Below are 25,117 nucleotides of genomic sequence, written 5' to 3'. Positions count from 1 at the left end.
AAGTTAGGCTTTCTTCTTTCCTCTTACAACTTTTTGAGATTTTTGTTGTTTTTCTTTTTCCAGTTTGTTTACTCCAAAACATAGAATTGAAAATTATTTTTATTAAAAACAAAGCTCTTACTAAAATGTCAGTTTTATGATAATGCAAAGAACAGTTATGTAAGTATGTATTTATCTTGGCCAACTGATGTATGTGCTGGACTGTATTATTCCACTTACTGTTTGTTCTGTCAATAGATTAACATATATCAAAACACTCCAGGACTGTGTCCATTTATCTGCCAAAGAAAATAATTTAAGCATAGTTCTCTGCCAAAACTATTTCTTAAACTCTAGGTGATCTATGTCTCTCTGTGCCTCTTTCCCAAYAGGACAATTAAGGGCCAGATTAGAGCAGAGGCTCGGTGAGGGCAGTGGGGATACAAGAGAGGAAGAGAGCACAGGAACAATTCTGTATCAGCACACCATCACCTGTGACAAACACACCTCTAGKAAATCTTTAAAGGTTTACTGAAGCTGCCAGATGCAGCTGCCAAAATGGGAAACGGGCTCCAATGTTGATATGAACAGTTTCTGTGAAATAKAAGCATGTAGTGGGCAGGCAGAAATTTAAAGGAAATCACAACAGGAATTAGGGAAACAATGTATTTGTGGAATAAACTGTATGCTTTTACACTGGGAAGATGTCACTGGAAGGGAGTCTGGAGGGAAGAAATCCCAGAAATACACTACTGCACAGAGTAGCAAAAGGAGTTAAAGTACATCCCCACCTCTCCAGAATCCATTCCTATATGTGATCTGGCATGAACTTCACAAAAATCCAGAAATGAGCACACAGAGAAGTACCAGTAATTCAGATTTTTAAATGCTTTGTGCTTTACTCTGAAAGTGAAACAAATGAACATTCATGACACGTAACATATAGAAAGGAAATCCTTACAGAAATTGTTTAAAAAAAATTCTTAAGGATTCTGCACAGGAACCTCTCTGCTTTAATGGAAAAACCCTGTGGCACAAGAGACTAAAGAGATCCTGACTTTGCTGAGCTGCTTTAATCAAGTCTAAACCCTGGGATCTTCTCCATTCTTCATACAACAGCCTGGCTCATCCATCCCTCCTTCTGCAGCAGAGATTAAAAGCCAAAGACACAAAGACCCCTGACTGTTGTATGAAATTGTATACTGTGTTTTCATTTGCTAATTGATTTACTCTGAGTAAAACTCAGCTATTACTCTTGCCTCTGAACAGTGCTGATTTTCAGGTTTGATATCTTTCATATTCCATTTTTTAATTTAGAAAACCTGAGAAGATAAAATTTTGCCTATTTTAACYGCAGCCTGAGACTACGCGAAGCCTCAATGCACAAATACTTGTACAGCCTACACTCTGCTTTATACTCTGGGGTGCATCAGTTCATGGCTTGAGATACCGAAAATTACTAAATAACAAAGCATTTTGTCTGCCTCTGGCACCTTTTAAATAAATTTTAATTACAGAGGCTACAGGGAAATACTCCTTCCTCTTGGACTTTTCAAGTCTGCATTGCTATACAAAGCATAGTGGCTTCCCATCCCCCAGCACAGAAAGAAGAGACGGAACTGTAGACGCTTCCCCTTCTTTCATTAAATACTTGAAAGATCTATGGATGAAAGATGCAACGAATTGCCAGGTCTGAGCATTACTGTAAATCACTTGATTCTTAAAGGGGAGMTTCCTTCTTACTAATTTTGTCTCTGATCCCTGCTTTTGCCATGGGATGAAGGCTTGTTTCAGTCTCCCATAGCAACAGTGTCACAGGGAGCAGAGGAGCTCAGGCTGAGCTCAACCCCAGCAGCTCCAGCCTGAGCTCTCGGGCAGTGCTGGAGTGGTGCCTGTGCTGCTCCAGGAGGGAAGGGGGATCTGCCTGCCTTTGGAGCCTTCTGCTGTTCAACATACACACATCAGCTTCTCTCCCTGCTCCCTGGCACACTGGAGTTTGCCACTGAAACTGGAGTACAGCAAAGGATATCCTGGATCTTTTGAGAAATCAGAGGGAACAGGTAAGAGATTTTTACCTGTAAGTCTTGGCACACATTAGATTTACTTTGGCTGTTTTATGATCCTCTCAGCRTTTTTTTCCCTGTGTATGAAGAATGACCAAAAAGAAATTATTAAAGTGGGGAACGAAACCACAACCCCTTATAGCAAACTAAATTGTTTGATTGGACTCAAAAAGCCATATAATTAAAGTTTCTAAAATCAGTACAATGATTTACATCTTTTTTTTTTGGTGAAATTGTTAACTAGACTTCATACAACTGCAAGAGCATTTGAAATCATAATTATGCTAAAAATAGTGATGAACATCTAGAAATCTGGATCATACAATTCTGTGGAAAACTGTGTTAAGCAATGTTTATACATGGATGAATTTTGTTATTTTCCATAAACATTTATAACCATAAGGAATATTTTAAAAACACTTCAGCAACGTAATCTATTTGCTTTTATATTAAAAAAATACCCAAAATATTCTTATTAAAAATACTTAACTAAAATTCTTGATTTCTGTACCTAACTAAACTCTTACAAAGCATATGCATTTCCAGGACACTGTAGCCACTGGGTCTTTTTAAATGTTATTCTGATTGTAAAGCAAACAATTATTAACTTAGAGAAGGCAGCATATCAGCAGAGAAAAGACCACTCTGCTATAATCATTACCAAACACGTAAAATTTTTTTTTTTAAACTTTCACAGGAAAAATTATTCCTCCTGTACTTTGTTTCRTATTTGTATTCCTCTGCTTTCTAATCTCTGCACAAATGAATGTAGTGACCATTCACACTGGGCCTTAATACATCTTACCTCARACTAATCAAAATTAATTCCAAATTGGCTGGAAGGTTTGCACTCTAACTCCTGACAGAAGCTTCCCTGCCAGCAACAAAGAACAACAGGTCGGTTCTCTGCACAAGGAAACAAAACACCTCTGGACATTAAAATGTGCTTGTACAAGCCTTATAAAAGTGCTCATAAGAGCCTTATAAAGAGCCTTATAAGAGCCTTATAAAAAGTGCTCATAAGCACAGGAGGAGAGAGTAGGTGGAAAAAAGTACCAGATTACATGAAAAAAAGAAGTGTTTACTTTATTCAGTATGCTTTCTTTTTATTTCCCATATGCTATATATTTTAAATAGTTCTGACAAATTCTACAGCCTGTACTGGTACACAGCACAGGTAACAGAACACCAATCAGTGACAAGAAAAAAMATGAGTCACTTAACCCCAGAAACATAGTACCAGCTATTTTCATCACATCAGACAAATCACTGCAAACTTTTTAAAAACTGTCAAAAATTCCTAAGGCTTGCATGATGTTACACTGAAGGMTGAACCAGCACTTCTCTCCCCAGCCACCCATTTAGAATGCAGCAATGCTGCAGACGACCAAGCCACATCCCCCACGTTAATTTTGGTGGTTCTGCCCCTGCCCTCAATCAGATTTCTCTTTATACCCAAGTCCTGTATGTAACCCCTCATTCACTCAGGTAAATGCTAACATWTTTAACAGCCAGGGCTCACAGTAAACACACAGCTTATCTCAGTTTTGTTGTAATTTATTCTGAGTTATTCTCAAGCAATGTTACAAAACATTTAATGTCTTGATAAGAAAATAAAATTTAAATAAAAATACATTCAACAATACATCATCGTAATAACATTAAAACTTTTACAATCCTAACAGAACTAATTACTGAATAACATCACTTTTCTAGACTAACCAAAATGAAGGCAACTTTTATTATTAATCATCCTACTTGTACCTAATGAAATTCTAGAACATCTACTGCACTTCAAAACATTTTAAAATGAGAAATCAAATCTTAATGGTCACAAATATTCAGTGACCTTCCGGGGTTTTTTTCAATATTCCAGTACCAAAGCAAAAAAAAAAAAAAAAAAGTGCATATTAAAAAAAAACTCCAACATTGCAAGAGTATACAACTCAATTTTTCATAAATTTGACTTTGAAAAGAACAGAAAATGGCTCCAAGGAACAGGGTTTGCCACAGGACTAATTCATATACAACAAAACCTAACTTTGACACTTACCCACGTTCAACTTTTTTTAATGGCAGCTTTTGATTAATGGCAATTAATCTTTACTTTTACCTTGGCAAAACACATTTATTGGCATTGTTGTATTCTCCCTCAGTTTTAACTGTTGGCAAATGAAAGTCCTGTTGAACACATCAAAYGTGTAAAAAAGGAAAAGGCCAAAACAGCTGAGGTGATTAAATGATTGTGATGTTGCAGATCCTAGTACTGAATCCCACATATTCTACAATAGCTTGGTATTAAACCAAATAGTCATTCTAACAAGTTACATTCGTTCTGAAGAAATTTCAGTCCTGCTTTGCCACCTTGTTTCCATTACTACGGTATAATAAATGTATGGTAATTTCAACAGCTTACTGTTTCAAGCATTGTGGATTTCTATTCTAAGTTACATTCCCAATTAATTTGGCCAAATTATGATTGGAARAAACAAAACAAAACCAAAAACTAAAAAAACACCCAGCAAAACAACAAAAGACCCCACAGAAAATGCTTTAAAAATAAAAGTACCACATATAACTTTTATTAAAAATAATATTCCAAGGAGTACCATTCTATTTAATACTGATGAAGCAAAGTTGCCACAGTAATACCTTTGCTTCTGYCTGGTTATATACATATACTTTTTCTCAGCATAAACCTAACTTCTCAAGTGAAGTGAGCAAAAACTAAACTTACTGAAGTCAGGAATGCCAGTTTAAAACTGTGTTAAGTGGCAAACATGAATCCAGGTAAATAAAGATACAAAAATATTCACCGAAGCATTGCTTAAAGACAAAACAATGTTGATCATTCAACTGATCATAACAAGCAGATACTACAAAGTATCTAGAAATAATCTGGGATAGTCCAGATATCTAAAGTGCTTTGAGTGATTATAATAGAGATTATTTATTAGATTTGTAGTCAAAAATTGAGCTGGACRTAGTTATTACTTTTTATAAAAACAAGAAATTAAATCATACATGGGATGATGTTAATTGATCAGCACTTAACCACAATCTGTTCACATTTAAATTTTTCTGTCTGTAGGCAAACCTATTTAAAAAGAATGTTACTACCCTGCATTTCTCTTTAGATTAGGAAAAAATATGTACCTTTCAAAAATGCTAAAGAAAGTAAGATAGTGGTCTAATGYTACTCCATATATTACTCACCCGAAATGTAAACAAGAGGTACCATGTAAAATCCCTGATTTGTTCTTTAGTACTTAGTAACACAACACTGGTAACTGATGTCCAGATTAYTTGCAGCATACTGCATGATTCTATAGAACTTCAACTGTAGATAAATCAAGTCCTGACAAACCTAATACAAGGAAAAAATAACTCAAATGTACCGAGTGTGAAGCTTCAGATCTTTTCCACATCATAACATCTTGGGATTTCTATTTCGAGATCCGTATCAGCAGGGCAGGCACTCATGGTAAACTCATGCAAGTTTGCAGTGTATGTACTGAGATGTAATCCACCCAACAAATGCAGTGTGGATTTTCTTCCATTAAAAAGCTTATTTGTTTAGAAATTCTTTCCAATAAGACAACAATGGCAAAACAACATTTAGATTTATTCACATCTGTTACTTCAAGAACTTGGAACTTCAAGTTCTTCAGTAAAATGAGAATAAACCTTCAAGACCAGATTTCCAAGAAGGTATTTTTCTATTAAATATTAAATAGATTGTCAACACAAGTAGCATTTATGTTCATTCTTAAATACTTTGCAAAAATGCATATAATGAATTTAAAAAAAGAAAACAAACAAAAACCCAAAACACTCTAGAATATTTCCAGTTTCTTTTTTCATCCAAGTGGGCCAGTTTGTTTTGATTAGGAAACTTTTCCAACAATAGGATTTTCTCTGCAAAAAATAGAAATACTATATGTAAATATTTTTAAGGTTAACATCGTCATCATACAATTTTAATTTATCAAGCAAAACACACCCCCCCCTCCCAATTCTTATTGATGCAAAGAAGAAATCTGAAAACTTGCTAGTGGTGTTCCATAGGCATAAGCCAGGAWTGAAGAGAATTAAAGACTGTGCTCTGGAACAACACTGTACTCCAAAGAACAGGGATTTTTTTTTTACCTTCACAAGAAATAGTATTTGTCATTGAGTATGCAAAACAGAATGCAATCAGAAAATACTGMCTGAAAGATATGATTCTGCAGTAAAATTTTGACAGTTTTATGTAACTTGATATTTCAATTATTTAACCAAAATTTTGGAAAAAAATAATTTAAAAGGTAAGCATACAGTTAGGAGTAACATTTGAAGTGCAACAAAAATTAAGCTGCAAGGAAACTGCACGCACTTAGAGGAATCTCAACAGGAACACAGATGAACCCCACACCAGAAGAACTTGTATCTTTAACTGGTAAATGATGTACTTATCTTCTCCATGTGTGTGTGTCTAACTCTGCCTTTACCTTCATTGTCTCTACTCCCAACAAACCTGGGCTTGTCCTGTGATTAATTTCTTTTAAAATACACATTTRTCTATGTCAAAATTACACAAGATACTTACTCACTGCCATATTTAGCACTAGATGATCTCTTCTTCTGGTATTTTTCATGTGATTCATCCAGCTTTTCTACTATATCTATTATCTGCTGAAGTGTATGAAAGGTTGCTACAGAATCTTCAATTGTGAAGTTGGAATAATCATCTGGTTCTTTYCGAGGACCCTGATAGACTGCTATACTTCCACAAGCCTCTACAAGAACAACCACAATCATCCCATTTAGCATTTCAGCAATTAAAATACAAATTTAACTGTTATGCAGATGGTAATTCCAAAATTTTGAAACGTTAAAGTTATTCTGGCTTATACATAAAATGGATTCAGTTAAAAGCAGAAGATGGTATCAACGAAATCTATTTACAATTCTGTGGCTTATTCTCTGCTAGTTTTGTTCAGTATCTTGAGCATACAGCTCTCTGCAATTCAAATTAAGAGAACTTCAGTGCTTTCTCACAGCAAAATCATGTCAAATAGAATTCATTGCATAGTCAGGAAAGGGACAGCAAAGGCAGAAAAGCAATCAGCTATAGTTGCAGTCTGTCTGTTTAAACTATTAAAGATATTACATATATGAAAATTAAGTTACAATACCTGGTATCTACTATTAAGAAATGAGTGAAGTATATCTGACATCAGAGCATTGAGAAAATAAAAATTCAATCTTTCTCTACTTTYGATTATTTTCACGTGAATTTTTAAAGTCAATTAATTGTTCAAATTTATGTTATAGGCTCAAAGAATCAAAAGTGAATATTATCAGTGTAATTCTTCTCAATTATCATTTGAGTACCTTCCAACTTCTGTAGTTTAGACCTGTTGATAGTGAAAAGTGAGTAAATTCTTTCTGTCTCTCTGTCTCCATCAATCTCAATTTGAGTATCAGCAGGAACATCTCTAAAAGGTGAACAAAGAGACAGGTAGTCAATACCAGTAGTTCTTGAAAGCAAGTAAAAGCTTACTCTTTTTCAATATACACAGCCTAATAACAAGTTCATCATTCATAGACAGCTTCACAAAACTTGGTCTGTAATTTATATATGCTACTCAATTAAGGATAAATTTATTTTTAAAAAAGATCACATTTGCTGGCTTTCAGAAATCAGCAGCTTCTAGAAAGACTAATTAAAGCATTGTAAAATGTTTTTAATTTTTCTGACAAACCAAATGATTTGTCAGAACCTACATTCACATTATTTAGCTGACTTTCTTAGCGCCCTGTTTTAAAATATGTGAAGTTCAATAAACAAGTGATTGTATAAAACAAGAAAAAGTCATTAAAGAAAAAAGCCTTCCAGGCTGCAGCAAAGTATTTTAATTATTTCATACAGATGGTCTAGGTGTGTCATATTCCTGCAATCAGCCTAGCATGTGAATGACATCTATTATTTTGCTTGAAAAGAACTCAGCCACTGGATATTTGTGATTTCCATGCTGAACATGGAAGTTCCCTCCACTTCACAGGGTGGCAGACAAAGGAACAGACTGAATGACATCCAGTACTTTATGCATTATCACTGTGGCACGTTTCTCGTTTCTAAATTAGATACAGCAAGCCTTGCTTTCATGTTTTCAAGCTGCAGTGAGTCCCAGATTTCCTGGAAACTTGCCCATTTCCATCTGAGCCGGGACTTACGCGGTGCAGCGAGCACAGCCCACGGAGTTCTCGATGGTGGCCTTGCAGCAGAGCCAGTTGCCATTCAGGAAGGCAGAGGGGTGGTAGAAGCTCAGYCTCTTCTGGTTGCACCTCGTTACCCGGCAAAGAGCCTCTATCCACTCACTGGCTTCTACACAGTTATTGGCTTGGATATAGAGTGGCTTTTCTCCATGAAGTACTTGAAACATCTGCAGAAGAAACACATTATTCTGCTGAGTTAAAAAACCCAATTACTGTGCAAATTCGAATATCTCAAAACAGATTTCAGTGAGCAGGTAATTCAACAAAGTCAAATTAAGACAGAAAGTGARACAAAGGAGAACAGCAGATTTTTCACCTCTTTCAATCACACAGRGGAGAAAAGCCCTACCAGAACACCTCTCTATGCTGTCTACACCACTGCCTCATCTAAGAAAGAATCCTCATAAATCAGAACAAAAGCATCTTCTGTCCTCTTCATTCATATATCTTAAAGTGTGGACCCAGATTTCACAAAGCATGACCTTCATGCTCCATATCCTGAGAGCAACAGAAGGTTGCCAGAAGTCTCTYCTTTAGTCCTTAGTGACAGCTGTACTTTTATCACTGCCTCACATTTGGATTGATGGAACAACAGAAATAACCAATGTGCTCCAGGGCCAGAATGGGGCCATGAGCACACACAACTATCTCAGCTGATGAAGGGATTGTGGGAAATTCTCATCAAAAGGAGTAAGTACAAGTTTGGTAATGACACATTTCTAGTAGAACATAATATAATTACAAGTGCTTTGCAATAAGGTCATGCAGTTTTCATCTTTATTCCAGAAATTTGGCAAGGGGGGCAGAAGTCAAAATCAGTCAGAAAAGTTGGTGCAGATACCCAAATTTCCATGCTAAGTTCCATATTGAGAGTACTTGGAGATACTGCAAAAAGCTTTTTATTCCTGATTCATAAAAGCCTTTTTRCTGAAGTGTTTAGTAATGGGGCTTCATTAACTCTGTAAGCTAATTACMATCTCTTATTTAAAGAACATATCAAGAATTACATATAAACTATCTTTTGACCCACATTTTTCTTGTTGAAGGAGCTCTCATCAAGTTTCTCCACTGCAAGGATGTTTTTGATTGGAATAGTGAAAATTGGTTCTTTATCTGTAAAAAATTGTAAACAGAGGAGTGAAGCAATCTTTAAGAACTGTTTTATAATCTCAGGGCGCTGACACTGTAGYTCATGCTCTCAAAATATGCATTTTTATTATTGAAAAAATAGGCACAAATCAGACTGCATCTATTAATCAAGGAAAAAGCTAATAAAATATATCATAGGTATTTTAGGAAAAAATTATGCACTTTCAAAAGCACCAAAAAGATATAAATACTCAGAAAATATTGAAAAAAAAATTTTAATATAAACATTACTTACCTTGCTGTTTGTGGTATGTGAATTCTCTACTTGTTAGACAGAACCACCGCTTCTTGAAATTCTTCTTACCAATCCGAGTCCTTCCCTGAGCTCTTTTGTACATTTCCCTGTAAAGGCAGAATCAAATGAAATGTGATCAYTAGTCTTCTGAAGACCTTTCAAAACCATTTATTGAGATAAGGCATTAGTGTTCATCATGCAGCAATGTAGAGATCTACCTCACTGTGCATTAAAAAAATCTACTATTTTYCTAAAACAGATCCTCAGGATTATCTCCCAATATGATGATCACCTACAGGGTTCCATAAACAGGAACAGAGTTGGAAAAACACACAATCCAGACTGGTGCTTGTAGCAGTAAATTTGGAGGGGATACTTGCTTATTCAGATCCAGAATTCAAATTTTCACAAGGGAGAAAGGTGTACCCAGCTGCAAGACCCTTTCCAGCAACTTTCTACAAATGATTGTACTTGACTTTATCTGTTTCACAAACTGAGTATTAATGAAATGACCCTGAACATGACCCAATAGCAAGGGCRGACAAACTGCATTCAGGACTATTGCTATTGCTTTTGTTTTGAACAGCCAGCAATTTATTACTATAACCAAGTGTTGATCCACTACAATTTCCTCCTTCATTTCAATTCAGTATCTTAATCAGAAACACATTTCTTTCTTGTTTGTAATTTGCATGCCTGTTTCACAGAAAGATCTTTTCCTCTTATAAACCTGCTTCTCAAATGAATTTAAGTATTTTTTCCCATGAATGTTGCTCAAATCATCAGCTATTTTTTGATCAAAATCAAGAAAAAGTTAATTTCTTAGGAAGAGTGACTGACCTCCATTTATTTAACAGCATTCTATCACTAAATGTTAAATATTTAAATTACAGGATAGTTTTTCATCTAACAAAAAGCAGAATATTTAGCTGGCTGAGTTTATACAGCATGTAGAATAATTTTAAATTAATAACATTCTTTTAAAATACACTTTCACCATTCTCAAAAACCATCAGAGAGCACATGCTGAACTGTTACAGTACTGCAGTCAGTCTTCAATACCTGTTAAGCCGCTTTTAATTATTTTTTTCCAAAATTATTTAAAAKATGAGATATGAAAGYCTGCAGCTATTCCTTTCAAGTAATTCTGCAAACTAAGAAATAATTATCTAAATAACAAATACAATAATTTCTACAGCATATCAGACATTTGAATAAGCATTAATGAAAAACCCCGAAGTCAATTGTGTAATGTACAATATAAATTCAAGATGTATTCACCCTTCTTTTAGATGTACTGGCTCGCTCACACCACTGGGCTCTTTACTCTCTGTAGAGGAAACATCATCTAGGAACTTAAGGAAAAAAAAACCACAGGGAATATAAACATACACTATTTAGAAACACAAAAACCTCAAAAGCTATTTGGAAAATATACATGCACAGTTTCTACTTGAACAGAACAATTTTATGCCAACAGATGAAAACATATTGCAGAAACTTGGAACAAGTAAGAAGGTATGCTCAGAAGTCACACAAGCTTTCTTTAATTAGTTCCTAAACAGCAGATCAAATGAAGTCTCTTTCAAAAAATGTATACTTTACTTTTTAAACGAAATTAGCTTAGTTCACTACATCTAAATCTTGTGTATTTGACTGTATTGATTTTGCTGAGTTGTTTTTTAGTGGGTTATTTAATGTCTGAAACAGACCACAACTTTTCTTTTTCTCCCTAGTAGAAAATTGAACAATAACATAACCTTCTAATAATGAAGACTGACCAAATACACCAACTATTAAAAATATATATAATTGAAAGGTACCTTTTTAACAGATTCAGTAAATTTTTCTTCTTGAAATGTTTTGAAAAACTCACACATGAATGTCTCCTTGAAACTTGACTGAAAGGAAAAGTATATTGACATAAATTAACTTTCACATGAACTTTCAATAAACAGAATGTTCATCGTGTCTGTRAAATAAGGAAGAATTTTAACAGCCTTACAAGTTTGTTTTTGGTCAAACTTCCCCAACTCCCCAAAGTCTGGATGGCTTTTGATATAAGAGTTAATGTTCTAGAAGTCTGTGCATCCTGAAACAAAGAAACAAAATTCAAAAGTCACATTTTTTTCACAGTTCCAGGAAAAGCTGATTTAAAAATGAAAATGACAAAAAAGTTATTATATTACACAATGTAGTAAATCTGGTACAGCTTCACTCCTTTTCATTGCTCCAAGTGGAAAAGAATGCATATAAAGTATTATCTAGTTTATCAGCTACTGCACAGTGCTTAATATTTTAGTCACTATCACTAGAATTCAGTAGTAGTACTGGAAAAATATTTTTACCTATAAAACAYCTGAAAGTCTCGAATCCTATAATCATTACTATGTATCTAACAAACTTCTGATTAACAAACATCATGAACTAYTGCTGGACATATTTTCATAATACAAAGTGAACTTTAAAGTTTTAAGGGCTTTTCCTTGATTTGTTTGTTACCTCATGGCTTCCATTTTAGCACAGGATCATAAACACAGCCTCCAAAAGTGGCCTTGCTGCTCCCTTTAAAATGTTTAACCCTCAAGTGTAAACATCCTGTATTTTTTTTACTCCAAAACCTAGATAATGTCAAATGAATTAATCTGAGTAAGCGTATTTTTTTCTTTTGAAGGCACAACACACCTAAGTAAATAAAATATGCTAATACTGATAACCTCTGGAGCAGCAGATTTCATACATATTTTTCACATTAAATACAGAACAATCCAAGTTTTTTATTCTCCATATTCCTTTCTTTGAAATTTTCTTGTAATGTCTGCTTGACAACTGAAAATGGAAAATTTGTCCACCCATTCCAGCTAGTGGAGTCCAGAATAAATACACCAAACAATTACTGGATAACTCTACAACCTCTGCTTAAGACACAAATGGCAATCAATGTCTGGATGTTCAATCTGCTTGGTGGAAAGAACCCAGGMAGTTTAGGCCTATACCTTAAAGGACCTTCAGTCATGTTGCTATTTTACTCAAGCACATTCCCAAAAAGGCACAACATCTTTAATATTGAAAGCTCTTCCACATCATTTCAGAACACCCCATAAAGACTGAAGTATCTGATGCTTAAAGAATTAAAAATATCTTATTTCCTTTGGAAACTGAACCTAGAGACATTTAAGTCATCTTATTTCCCAGCTACATACCCACTGAAAGTAACTTATGCCTTCCCACACCAACAGATCTGACGGTATGAAAAAAACAGAACAAAGCTTCACAAGACTTACTGGATGGTGAGGTCGTAAATGAAAAGTATGAGGTGAGACTACGGCTACAGCAAAGAAACGAAGAAACACAAAGCTGCTCACTGCAGAATACTGTACATGAGGGTCATCTGCAGAGAAAAACCATGAAATGTAACATGCACTGAACTTAACAGGAACTCATGAAGACAGTTAACATAAAAATCCTTAAGAAGATAACATCAGAGGAGACATTCATATTTCAAAATAGAATAGAAAAATCAATGAAGTGCATGAAATGGGAAATGTGGTCATGGTAGGAAATGTTCTACTTATAGTGCTTATTGCTTATTCCTCTGAAAAGAAGTTCTATTCCCWTACAACTGGCTCATCAGCTCCACTGGTAGGAATGGTGACTGCAATCATTTGCATACACRGCTGATTAGGTTCGGCTGTATGCTGCACCCAGAGATAAAACACTGCAGCAGCTGCCTCTAAACACTGGGRCTATTGGATTTATTCACCTGAAAAGCTACTCACTGGTAACTCAAATACATTAATGCTGTATGACAAACACAGTCAATACATATGAACAAATTTAATTTCAATTCTGAGTTGCATCATAAACCCATGGCGTTAGATAATTCTGATGATGTAAATGAGGATTTTCTCATTTAATATTTTGGGTACATTGGTATTTTTATGCTGGGAAATGCAGTGACATCACATTCTTACTCTAATGACCACTTCAATGTGTTGTGTAAGTCAGCTTTTCAGAAAGGACTGTCTGAACTAGAGCAATTTATGGCTCAGTTTCAGTCACAAACATGAATCAGAGAAATGTTCCACATTGTGAGGGCATATTCTTCACCTGTAGCTTATTATAGGACATATCACATTTTAATTGACTGAAGTATGAGTATTTCAGACCCACTACATTATTCCTATATTAAAACCATTCTGAAAGAGTAAAGCTGTTCTAATACCTGTCATATTTACAAACCTATTAAGTATTTTTTATTATCCACCCTCCTCAAAACCAACCATAACCAGTACAGCTGCACTGTACTAAAGCTAACTTCACAGAAGTTATGAATATGATGATCATAGTCAGCAGAGTGGCAGTTCATGTAAAGATGCAAGTGCCAAATTTATTTCCAGCTCCATATCTTGCAATAAGCAGAACAAACCTTAACATTTTATGTATCTTTCAAATAMATAACTTCCTGTATAACTTATGCTTTTCTTCTATGATCTCATACTTTTTTGGGTGACTTATCATTTGCTGCTGTCTTGCAGTTTCTGACCTGCTCTATTTATTTATCAGAAAATTCCTTTTGATAGACCACCAAGTTTCACTATACCTTACAGACTGACAGAAGAATAAATGCCTGACTGTAAAAYTTCAGGGCACAGCTTTGGACAAGACAAAGAGTTTTGACAATCCCCATGAGGTAACTGAAGAAGTTTTCAGTGTGAACACCACTTTCAGAAATTTTTAGAGAACACTTACTTGGAAATCTTTTGGCAGCCAGATGCCTCAAAGAATAAAAAACATCACACATTAGGGTGGGACAACTTATACTTGACCGTACTATTTCACGGAACACTTTATCCACGTAATAGCGGAGATTTTCCTGCAATTATGAAAAAAGGTACTTTTTTCAGACCATGAACATTCACATTTCTCCCTTTTTTTTTACCTGAGCACAAACATAACACTGTCTGATCATTCAATTCTGAATTTTAGTACAATCCATATTAAAAAAGCCTCATAATATTTATATGGAGTTACTGCTATTATAAGATAGTTCAATGATATTTACTTACAGTATATAAGCACTGTCTTGCAATAGAAGCTACCTATAAATACCTGTTTTTATAATTTGACAAAAAGGGTGCATTTCCCATTTATATCAAGTGAATGTTAACTCCACTGCAGCAACCACTGTCTTAAACATCATCATACTCTGGCAAGAGGGAAGCAGCCAGCAAAACTTCAGTGAAAAATGCTAGAGCAGTTCTAATTAGGTACATCATAATCTAGATGCTGATTACAGAACATCAGGAATCAAAACACCCAAGAAACTGCTAAGAAAGACTTGACATCTTTAGCCTCTCCTCTCCATCCCATGTTCCACTGGACTTTTCCACTGCTGTGTTCATAAACAGGGATAAGAAAATACAGCTTTTTCTTTGTTTACTGTGAAATCAGAGTTATATTGCTACTATGAGTCACTGATTTTCCACCAAAAAGAGCCCCATTTAAAAAATGCCTTTATTTCAGATTTTGAAAGAGTTTAAAGTTTTGAAAAAGTAAAAACCAATTGAGAAACTCACCATATTAATTTCCACATTATCCCCTTCTCTTAATTTGATGGGATCTATTTCACAGGGTTTAGGAGACTCACATATCTGAAACAAACAAACAAAACTATAGGAGTTCAATTTTTCAGACACAGAGTATGGAAATGCACCCATTTAAAACCAGATTCTGTCCTMGATTTAGGAATAAAACACTAAACAGGTTCCAACCATCCACAACAACATGCAGTGATCATCCTCACTTTTGTCTGTGCCTTTTAAAATGGATTGATTACATAAAGCATCACACGGGCACATTCAGCAATGGGCTGGAGGCTGGAACAACTGTCATTGACTGTTTACTTTGAAGCATCTGGAACATGAATAATAAAAAGCAGCTCCTCCCACTGAACATAACCAATTATTGCTCAATTTAATTTGCCTCTAGAATTCCCCCGAATGATTCCCTACAATACACAGAGCTGTAACAAGAATGCCTATCCAAGARACAAGGATACCCAGGATACCCCAGGAGTGTCCCCAAAGAAGTTTCAGCAGGATAACATACCTCATCAATAACAGGTTTCAGTGTAACCTTTAGGTAGTGCTTCCCCACTATTTTCATCATTTCATCTACACACCGAGTTGCTAATGAGTTGCCTCTGAAGATTGTGTTTGCTTCTCTGTAAGAAAATAATCGATCTTATTTGAACAGGGAAAAATGAACAAGTCCACTTACAATATTCAATTTATACTCTATCTTGCCAATAAATAATTGTCTTAAAAGTATTTTTCATATATTTCAGTTAGGAATTCCAGAATCTAGATAATGAGCTTGCAATGGCCCTCAGGAACAGAAAGAAAATAAACAATATTATTACAGCTATTATGAAACCCAGGAACATAAATAAAGTCATAAGAAAGAGCCTAAGAAATTTTAGACAATGGAAGTTATAGTGCAGTATGCAATGTGAGAAAGAACAACTGGAGAAAATTTCACAATAATGAAAACGGTACCTTAGCAATATACAATTCCTCCTCCAGTAGTCATGCTGAAAAAAAAAAATCTTGGAACCTACAGCATACTGCTACACCACACCAATAAACCCAGACACTTAAACCAAAACATATTTAATCCAAGGTTACACTTCTTATTCATTATAGCTGTTGAAGAAAACTGAGAGCCAGCTGTGCAAAGTGTATCTTTCTAATCTGAGAGATTTAGTTTAAGCTCTCTTTGTCACAGTTCAGCTACAATGGAATGYGTGCACTAAAATGCAGTTTAGAAAATTATTTTCTATGAGTCACCTCTTTGTACACAGTTACACAGTCTCACATTATTTAAATCAAGACTAAATGCTTTGAAATGAACTGTCCTGTGGTGACAAAATCCCTCCCACACCTCCACTGGACATGACCTGGCACCTCAGTGGCCATTACTCACATCTGCTTTATTTCTCTCCTAACCGCAGAGCTGCAAATTCACAGACCATATGCTGCTACTTGGAAAGACTCCTGTGCTTCCTACTCTCAAGGCATGCAGGACACATTCTTAATTACAAGGCACCTTTGTAGAAAAAGAGCAGCCCTCATTTAAGCCACATGTTAAAGCAAACAGGGTAAGATTCTCRGCAATTTTACAGATATTCCACCTAWTAAGTTCCATGTAAGTTTGTAAATTCCAAACCAATGCCCAGTAATATTTGAAGAGTGGCCACATTATGACATTTAAAATAAAAAACTATGTACTCTTTGACAAATTTTTACCAAAATGCCCAGAACCATTAACTGACTTCTAGCTTTAAAGTGATTTTAATGAATRTTTCTATGAACTAGCATTAAAACATTAACTATATTAGTCAGTTTTACATAATGAGAGAAAGAAACCAAAGGGTTTACGTATCAATGATGTATCTGAAACTGTAACATGAATTTTAGAAAGCATGACATCAATAAACATGAAATACATACTGGGTGTCCTTCAGATCTAGTTCTGCTACTGCAACAACAAAGGGAACCAGCTTATGGTGGTGCAGCAGCAGTCGTACCAGAGGCAGGACAGCATCATACTTGTCTCGACACACTTCACTCAGAATGTAGGCAGCTGATGCAGAAATAGGCTGTGAGAAAGCAGAATATGGAACCTGAGCAAAGTAGTTAAATGTTCTTTGTGTATTTGAAAGAGTACAGATCAAATCTAATAAGACAGCTGGTGTTGTTTGTGAACAAAAAGTTTCAATATTTGCTGTGTAACATGGCAATTAAAAGCTTCCAGTCCAGAGACATTTAACTGAAAATTATTATTATCTACTCTATAACTACATTTAAGAATGAAATTCAGTAGCTACTCATCCTTCTCATTCTCCCTAAAGGGTTAAACTACGTCTTTATCACAAACACAAGTTAGAGCAGCTAGAGGCACTGTTTTACAAACATGTCATGTATCTTTGTAAGATTTTTAAAACTATTATCAGAAGACATTAAAATACAGTTCTCGCCCTCCTAAAGTGTTTGTCACCACTGTAAAATCAGGAATTTCAAGACAAAACCTAAATAATTAATTTAAGTACAAAAGACAGCTGCTGACTTCTGCTACCTATATACTCAGCTATTCCTGAATTCCAGCAAAGCAGTCTTCRAACATGGGCCAGCAAAATTTTAGTCACATCTGCCTCCTTTATYGTTCTTCTCCTCTGTCAGTACTTCACTAACACTGAAATGATGAAAAGCTGTAAAATACCTATTCATATAAAGCCTGGTTACTGTAATTTGATTCCTATCCCAGTGCAAACCATCTACTGCACTTCCCTTTGTCACAATGTCCACATGAGAAATCCAGTCATGCTGATTAACATCCTGGGGAAGGCAGCAGCAATTCAGAAGTTGAATTAAAATCAAATCTGAAGCAGATCCTTTTTGTTAATTATCTGCCCTTCAGTGCCAATAATGGATCAGTGTCCCTGGAAAACCTCCAGATCCCGGAAGCCAATATCAGCCAAYGGAAAAATACAATGTTGAAAAGACAGCCAGTGAGAAGAAAGCGTTTTATCTCCTCCAGGCTCATAGAACAGGTTAATTCATTGTCTGTACTGGTTCTCCTGAAATAAGAAGAAAACCCTAGTATTTTGGAGCAGAAGTAAAAGCTCTAGAAGCTGTTCATCTGGCTGTGACAGAATTACCACAAAAAACCAAAACCAATTATCTGGATATGAGTAATTCATATTGTCTCATACAGGACTGCATAATTAATTTTTAGTTTTCACTTTAACAAAATTCTCAACCAAAGTACCTGAACATCTGAAGACTTTAGCAGCAAGTTCCTTAGAGAAGTGTAGTATTCAGATGGAAGTACACAGTCTTCAGTGTAACAGATATTTAATCGAAGTGATCCCAAATCATCTGTTTTAGAAGACTTGTTTCCATTTTCTTTTGGTTGAAGTAAGTACCTGTAAGCAACAGGACAGTTATAAAATATTAGAATCTTACTTCATTTGTTTCACTAATTCCATAACAAATAAAACCAAGAATAACATTTAACTATTTCAGCATACATTAAATCTGAGAGCTGGAAAAAGAATTCACAAAAAAAACCCTTGAAACACAAAAGAAAAGAAATGAGCAGCATTTTAATGCAYCTTTAAAACATAATGGAACCTAAATTTATTTTCTGATATCTTTCTTAACTGTAACTTCCTATACTATTTACAGGTTAACAGGGAATTGTTTGAAATTACACAGGACCATTTCATTTAACATCTAGGTTATATTTAGGGTGTTGGACACTGCAGGTGAAACAGCTAGTGTAAAGAATTTAAATGGTCTTGACTGAGACCAGAAAAAACATGTAATATTAACTGGCTCCACTTTTGAGAAACAAGACATAGGAAAAAAGTGGGGKTTTTTCTACTCTTAACACAAGATACAGTGRACAATTCATTTGCTACAATTCCACTGCATTCCAACAGGAGATGCAGCCCCACAAAAATGTTAACAGTTTTTAAATGGTGTCGCAGTAGTTTCAACACTCACCCCAGCAAACTGAAACCCCATCTCAAAATACTTTATTACAGTCATGTATTTGGACTTCTACAACTGGGAGATCAGACTTCTTTTTTCATCATCAGATGCAGTGCCCATGAAGGCATGCTAACACAAAATAAAAGTGATTTACCAGGAAAACCTCTCCTTAACAGCATGACCCTTAGGCTTATTTTCCAAATRTTTAGTAGTGATAGTTTATCTGCTGCACTTCAACTGCATCCAAAAACACATTATGCAACTTAGCAATTCTATGAACAATTTTTAATCACAGAACTCTTTTTGATAAGCAGATCATAACTTGATATGAGGATGTTCAGTGCAAGGTATGYTTACAAAGCATATGAGCAGACTCACTCAAGAGAACTAGACATGAGTTAGGTCAATTCAAAAAGCTACACAAACACAGCACACTGGCARTGAGCCCATGCTGATATAATCTTTCCCTCAGCAGGCTGTTAACAGAGCTGTTTTTATGTTAATATGGTCATACAGCTGTTGATCAGAGCTCTGGCTGAACAAGCCTGTGTCTGCAATACACCATGTAAAAACAGAAACTACAACACCAACACCTACRGGATCACRTTCRAACACTAAGAGGCTGAGTTCAACTTTGACAAAGACATTTGGAGCCAGAGATGGGTACATGGAGCAGAGCCATAATGGTTCCTGGCCAAGAACTGTGTCACATTTAGTCCCTATTTACCCACTTCCTTCCTATGTGTTTTCTGTGTGGATATGAAAGGGCTTCCTCCGTGCTTTTTTCTRTACTGAGAAGTCCACTAAAGGCAGAATATTTTACACACTTCGAGGCACTCAAATCCCTTGCACTCATCCCTTCCTGCTGCAAAGCATTTGGGACAGTARAAGTGCTAGAGGTGGGCTCCTGCTGCCAAGAACGTCAGGAAGGAGGGTACTGAGATGTCCCACGCACAAGTGTTTCATTCCTGAACTCCCTTCATACCTCACCCTTCCAGCTCCTGTGCCTGCTCCCCTGAAATGATGTTGGGTTGGATCCAGAAGATACTTCCGGAGCCTCCCCAAGGAAGAAAAAAAAGCCATACTTAATGAGCAAATAAACAATTCATCAGTCATTCTGGAAGTCTGACTTAGGAATTTAATTACAATGCAATTCTGAGAATTCCAGRTTTTCTGGATAGGCTGAAGAGCACACACAGATCACTGAAATCCAGCAACCTGACAATAAACAGTGAGAATCCATCTTCCTTCACTCTCCACACTTCCCCCTCTAACACTCCAACTATTCAGTGACTGTGGGCAAAGGGAAGAGAAAAACTAAATGTACCCACTGACAAGGTTCATTTATTCAGCAGGGAAAACTCTAGAAACATGTTTTACCTAGATTAGAACAGGAAGACATTATTTAATGGAATAGGTAGAATAAAACATATTCTTTGCAAGGGAAAATGTGCAAGACACAAACAAATGCACTTCTGAACCACCATTTCTCACCATGCTTGAAAGGAATCATTTTTTAACACCTTCACAGGAACTTTAATTTCTCCTAGAAAGACGTCTTGTACCAGATTGCCATTGTTCCACAAGTCAACCCTGAAAATAAGAACATTGCTTAATTTTCCTTTCTCCCAGAGAGAAATAAGCAAGTTTACAGTAACTGCCTTACAGCACTAATTCACATGCATGCAGGCAGCAAATGTTAGAAGTCTCACTCCATTCTACATAAATCAGGAAGAATCAAACAAGTGGCTTATTAACCCATAAAGAACAGATAAAGAAACAAACAGTGAAAGTTAAGACTTGCAGACCTTGCATCAGTAAATAAGTGATACTGGCACAATGTATGGGTTCTGCGCAGTCTCCACCCCCAAAACTGTGCACATCTCTTCTCAGGTAATTGAAGTGAACTTTTTAACAATATATTGAACTATCTGTCTAACTGCTAGAATCTGGCACACTGCAATGCCACACCAACACATGCGCTTGTTTTTCCAAGCAGCAGCTCGTACACTTACAACCTCAAACAGAATCAGATTCCAGACATGCACCCTGGATTTGTTCTATTACTTCTTACCTCTCTGACATTTCTGACAGACAGCAGTTGTTAAGAACAAAAAAACAAAAACAAAAACAAAASACAACTAGATTTGTTGGGGCATGACTGTTTTACTAAATATATTTGCATCTATAATGAAATATACAATTCTAATTAATGAAGCTAATAGTTAAAAATGCACATACCAAATTAGTTCTGTAATGGCTATTAAAATTAACTGCTAAATTCTACTTCTGATGCCTSTCAGGAAACATATGCTAGCCTTGAAGACTTTCTGCCATTTAGCAGATTTGGTGCATGTATGTGCAGGAGCACAGTAAAGAAAAGAAACTGAGTGCAGGAYTCTCTGCTTTTCTAACTACATTGCATAAATACAGACAGACCTGCTCTGAGAATAAAGCAGCAGAAAAGGGGAACATACTTTGAGTATTTGCATTTGCAAGGAAAAGGTGACACACAAAYGTTCCTCTAAAAACCAAAGTGAAACTGTAAGAATCTCATAAAAGAGGCTATTCCCCCTTTTTTATTAAGCAAGGCAACTACATTTGAAACCACAGACTAGGATCAGGTATGCTGGTATTTTTCAGTACAAGTTCTATTACCAGTATTCTGCCCAAATTAATCTAATTTTATTGAAGGTRCTCATACCTCTTTACTTACAGGCACAGGAAACAAGTTTAGGCTGCTAGATATATTCAACCACTATTTACTTCAATACAAAAAAATTCCTCATCTTCAGTAAGAAATAGAAGTTTTAAAAAAAAGACATTTTCTGTGTCAGAATCATCTTTTCTACAACTCTGATCAGTATTCTCTTGAGCTACACTAAGACAAAACAGGTATCAGTTGACTGGTGAAAAAATACTATGATTTATTAATGATTCTATGAAATCGCTTTCTAATCCACATAACTTACCTGACTTCTAGCTTCTCAATATCTTCTTCTTCCACCTGAAACTGGGACTTTTTGGTGTAACTGCTGGACCTGGTTACCTGCAAGTAAATTCTTCCTATTAACACATTTTTTGTATTATGGAKATCAAAAATCAAAGAAAACCCACCCTGCCTCTAACACAGGTAAATAGCTACTGYTCCTTCTAGAAAGGAAAAAGGTCAGTTGACCAAACAACTGCCTGYTGCCAGAAAGCAGGTAAAAAGTGGGTCAAGAAGGGTTCATGATGGAACCTACTGAAGGCTAGCTGCTATYTGAGGGAATTCAAGTATAGATCTATCAGGAAAAACAATAAATAGTGAGACATGACACTAGCAAAAATTTCTTTTGTTTTAGCATAAGCCCCATGAAAGTATTAAAATTAGTTCTGAAACATTTAAAGAAACAATTAGTAAGAAGCCCACTYTTCTTGCCCTAGTTACAACACAACTGTAACCTCTTATATACACTCTCCTCATTTCTTGACTGATGGCATTGTCAATCGAACTCCAATAAATCATAAGTCATACAGTWACCAGAGTGGTTTGGATCACAATTTATCCTAACATCTGACTTCCCAAGAAAYCATACTCAGTATCTTGAGCAGGTCAGCTGAGACACAYACCATCCATTCAAACTGTGCATAAGTATGAAACAATTTTTCACTGAAGTCCCACAGCAGGACCAGGATTTATAAAAATAAATTGCAATACATTTGAGACACATGCCATAGTGGTATCCCTTCCAGCAGCCAGTATAGCATGCTTAGATGCAAATATGTTTTTTATTACTGACATAAATCATATGAAAATTTAAACTSGTAATTTATTGTCAGGTAACTGATTTGAATTGAAATAGACTCCTGAATTGAATTGAAATAAACTCCTAAATAACAACCCAGTCAACTTCTTTTTAAAATAGAACAAACTTTTGGGTATGATCACTACATTACTTTATTTAAATAAGTAAGTTGTTTGGGTTTTTTAAGTCAATCTTCCTGGAAATATTTGAATAGAATTCCACAGAATAAGTTCAAGTTATCTCCGAACTCCTGATGGCAATAGATGACATAGAAAGTGATTCAAGATAGGGAATTACCTTATATATGTGCTTGTGAGGAAGTAATTTCCACACAGCAGTTGGAGGGGAATGCTTTTGTCTGGCAGACAATAGCAAGTATGTCACTCACATTTGAGAAGCCACTAAAAGCTCTTCAATTTGCATGAAGAGAGCTTTTTGCATTAGGTATTGCTATGCAGCTTGCTTAAAAATATCTGAAGGGTTGCATAAAATAGATAAACAGACAGAATAGCACACAAAAAGTTACCTCAAAATAAAATGTTTCATTAAACTGCGGATTGCTTGTTTTCTTCTTTACTTTGGTCTTCTTTTGGTCATTCCTGTTCCAATGTGGTAAAATTTTTACCATAGACAACTTAAACACACAATTATAAAGACATTCTATTGTCAAGAAGGACCCATGCATTTAAATTAGAACATTTTCTTTACTTTAGAAATCACTCTGATCAATGAGGAAAATCTTGAAACAAAATTAATTCATCTTCACAATATAGTTTGAAGAGCTTTGTTTTTAAATGCTGTATCTAGTTMACACTGCATCTGTCCAGCTGAAAGTTTGTATTTAATTTCACAAACAGGTAAAACTTACAAATATCAATTAAAATATTATCAACAATTTCTAATGCATTTAAAATTTAAATTTCTTTATCACTGCCTGCAGGTAATGAACACACTTTTCCTCATCTTGTTCAACTGCAATTTCTGTTTTTCCCACCCTCTTTTGTTGAARGAATAACCACCACTTCTGTACAGAGGCTTACACCCAAGACAATGAAGTTTTCTTTGAAAGCAAGTGCTGCTAGTGTTAGATATGAAGCAGCAAAGGGTCAAACAAAACAACCACTCCTACTTCCTTGTGGGTTGGTTTTGGGTTTACTTGTYAAAATTTTACAAGTTTTATAAAGGAATAGAATTTTATTTATTTATTTATCAGAAGGGCTGTGATACTATAAAAAGGCTTTCTGAAAGAAAGAAATACAAAATGTGCGGGAAAACCAGACAAGAGACAAGATAAATTACCCTAAGTATCAACTACYTATTTTCAGGCCATATAAATATTCCAGTCATGGTACATGAGTCACACCTGCATAAGACTGGAAAATCTTAACCAATAATTTTTGTCAGATTTGCACATATATTCCCACACTAACAGGATAAAAATTTTGTGGGACCAACATTCTCCCACTTCCATACATATCACAGGACTCAAAACCAGAAAATATGTCAATTTACCTTCTTAGGCATTTCCCCCTTGCTTCCTAGGTATAATGGTTGAGACTCCCTAGTCCTCTTAGTAAAAACCCAAACAAAGAAAATAAAAAAACCCTACCAAAACAAAACAAAAAAAAAAAAAAACCAAACCAAGCCAAACAAAATTTGATCATTTATTACCAAGGAGGAAAAAAAATGCCTCACACAGAGCTCCCTCAGGGACAATCCCTCTGAAGTGCATAAGCCAAGCAAGTTGGTACAAGATATTCTGGTACTATGCTCACACAGGCAATTCCTCAGCACCTCAGGAAGAGGAGGGTTTGATGTTGCAAAAAAGAATTGAAACGTATCCTCCTCACTGGGACRTGCAGATAGCAAATGTGTGGGATGTAAGATTTTTCTTAAAAGAAAAACCCCAACAGTTATTGAGGATTCCTGATCCAAAACAGGRAGACATTTGAACTGTGGGGACTTTGAATGGCATCCTGAAGGTGTTCCAGAACCTCTACTCTCATCTCCTCCCAATTACTACACAYGGGCTGCAAAGAAACTCACACATTATGAAAAACAGTGAAGAGAGGAAGGTGAGTG

At 35.5% G+C, this 25,117-nt stretch overlaps 1 protein-coding gene across 3 annotated transcripts in view; it reads right to left on the bottom strand.

The window, feature by feature from the left end:
- Positions 1 to 3,571: 3,571 nt before the first annotated feature.
- Positions 3,572 to 25,117, bottom strand: part of RASA2 (RAS p21 protein activator 2) — a 36,361-nt gene continuing 14,815 nt past the window's right edge. The window contains exons 6-23 of one of the 3 annotated variants that reach the window (XM_057366928.1): positions 23,562 to 23,634; positions 22,220 to 22,296; positions 20,742 to 20,840; positions 18,520 to 18,676; positions 17,202 to 17,350; positions 15,799 to 15,913; positions 15,267 to 15,341; positions 14,440 to 14,563; positions 12,972 to 13,078; positions 11,693 to 11,779; positions 11,511 to 11,588; positions 10,969 to 11,042; positions 9,688 to 9,794; positions 9,334 to 9,416; positions 8,262 to 8,470; positions 7,419 to 7,522; positions 6,631 to 6,820; positions 3,572 to 5,960 (exon numbers count right to left, since the gene is read on the bottom strand). In XM_057366928.1, coding sequence (XP_057222911.1) covers positions 5,930 to 5,960; positions 6,631 to 6,820; positions 7,419 to 7,522; positions 8,262 to 8,470; positions 9,334 to 9,416; positions 9,688 to 9,794; positions 10,969 to 11,042; positions 11,511 to 11,588; positions 11,693 to 11,779; positions 12,972 to 13,078; positions 14,440 to 14,563; positions 15,267 to 15,341; positions 15,799 to 15,913; positions 17,202 to 17,350; positions 18,520 to 18,676; positions 20,742 to 20,840; positions 22,220 to 22,296; positions 23,562 to 23,634 — 1,939 coding nt within the window. In that variant the 3' untranslated portion in view covers positions 3,572 to 5,929. Of the gene's footprint in view, positions 5,961 to 6,630; positions 6,821 to 7,418; positions 7,523 to 8,261; positions 8,471 to 9,333; positions 9,417 to 9,687; positions 9,795 to 10,968; positions 11,043 to 11,510; positions 11,589 to 11,692; positions 11,780 to 12,971; positions 13,079 to 14,439; positions 14,564 to 15,266; positions 15,342 to 15,798; positions 15,914 to 17,201; positions 17,351 to 18,519; positions 18,677 to 20,741; positions 20,841 to 22,219; positions 22,297 to 23,561; positions 25,066 to 25,117 lie in introns of all 3 variants that reach the window. The other 2 variants (XM_057366929.1, XM_057366930.1) reach the window with 2 other exon arrangements.

This window comes from Malurus melanocephalus, unplaced genomic scaffold, assembly GCF_030028575.1.
Source record: "Malurus melanocephalus ecotype Western Australia unplaced genomic scaffold, MMel_1.1 scaffold_73, whole genome shotgun sequence".
Classification (NCBI taxonomy): Eukaryota; Metazoa; Chordata; class Aves; order Passeriformes; family Maluridae; genus Malurus; species Malurus melanocephalus.
The sequence above is the reverse complement of the archived record's forward strand: the minus strand, read 5'-3'. Positions and strand labels throughout refer to the sequence as shown.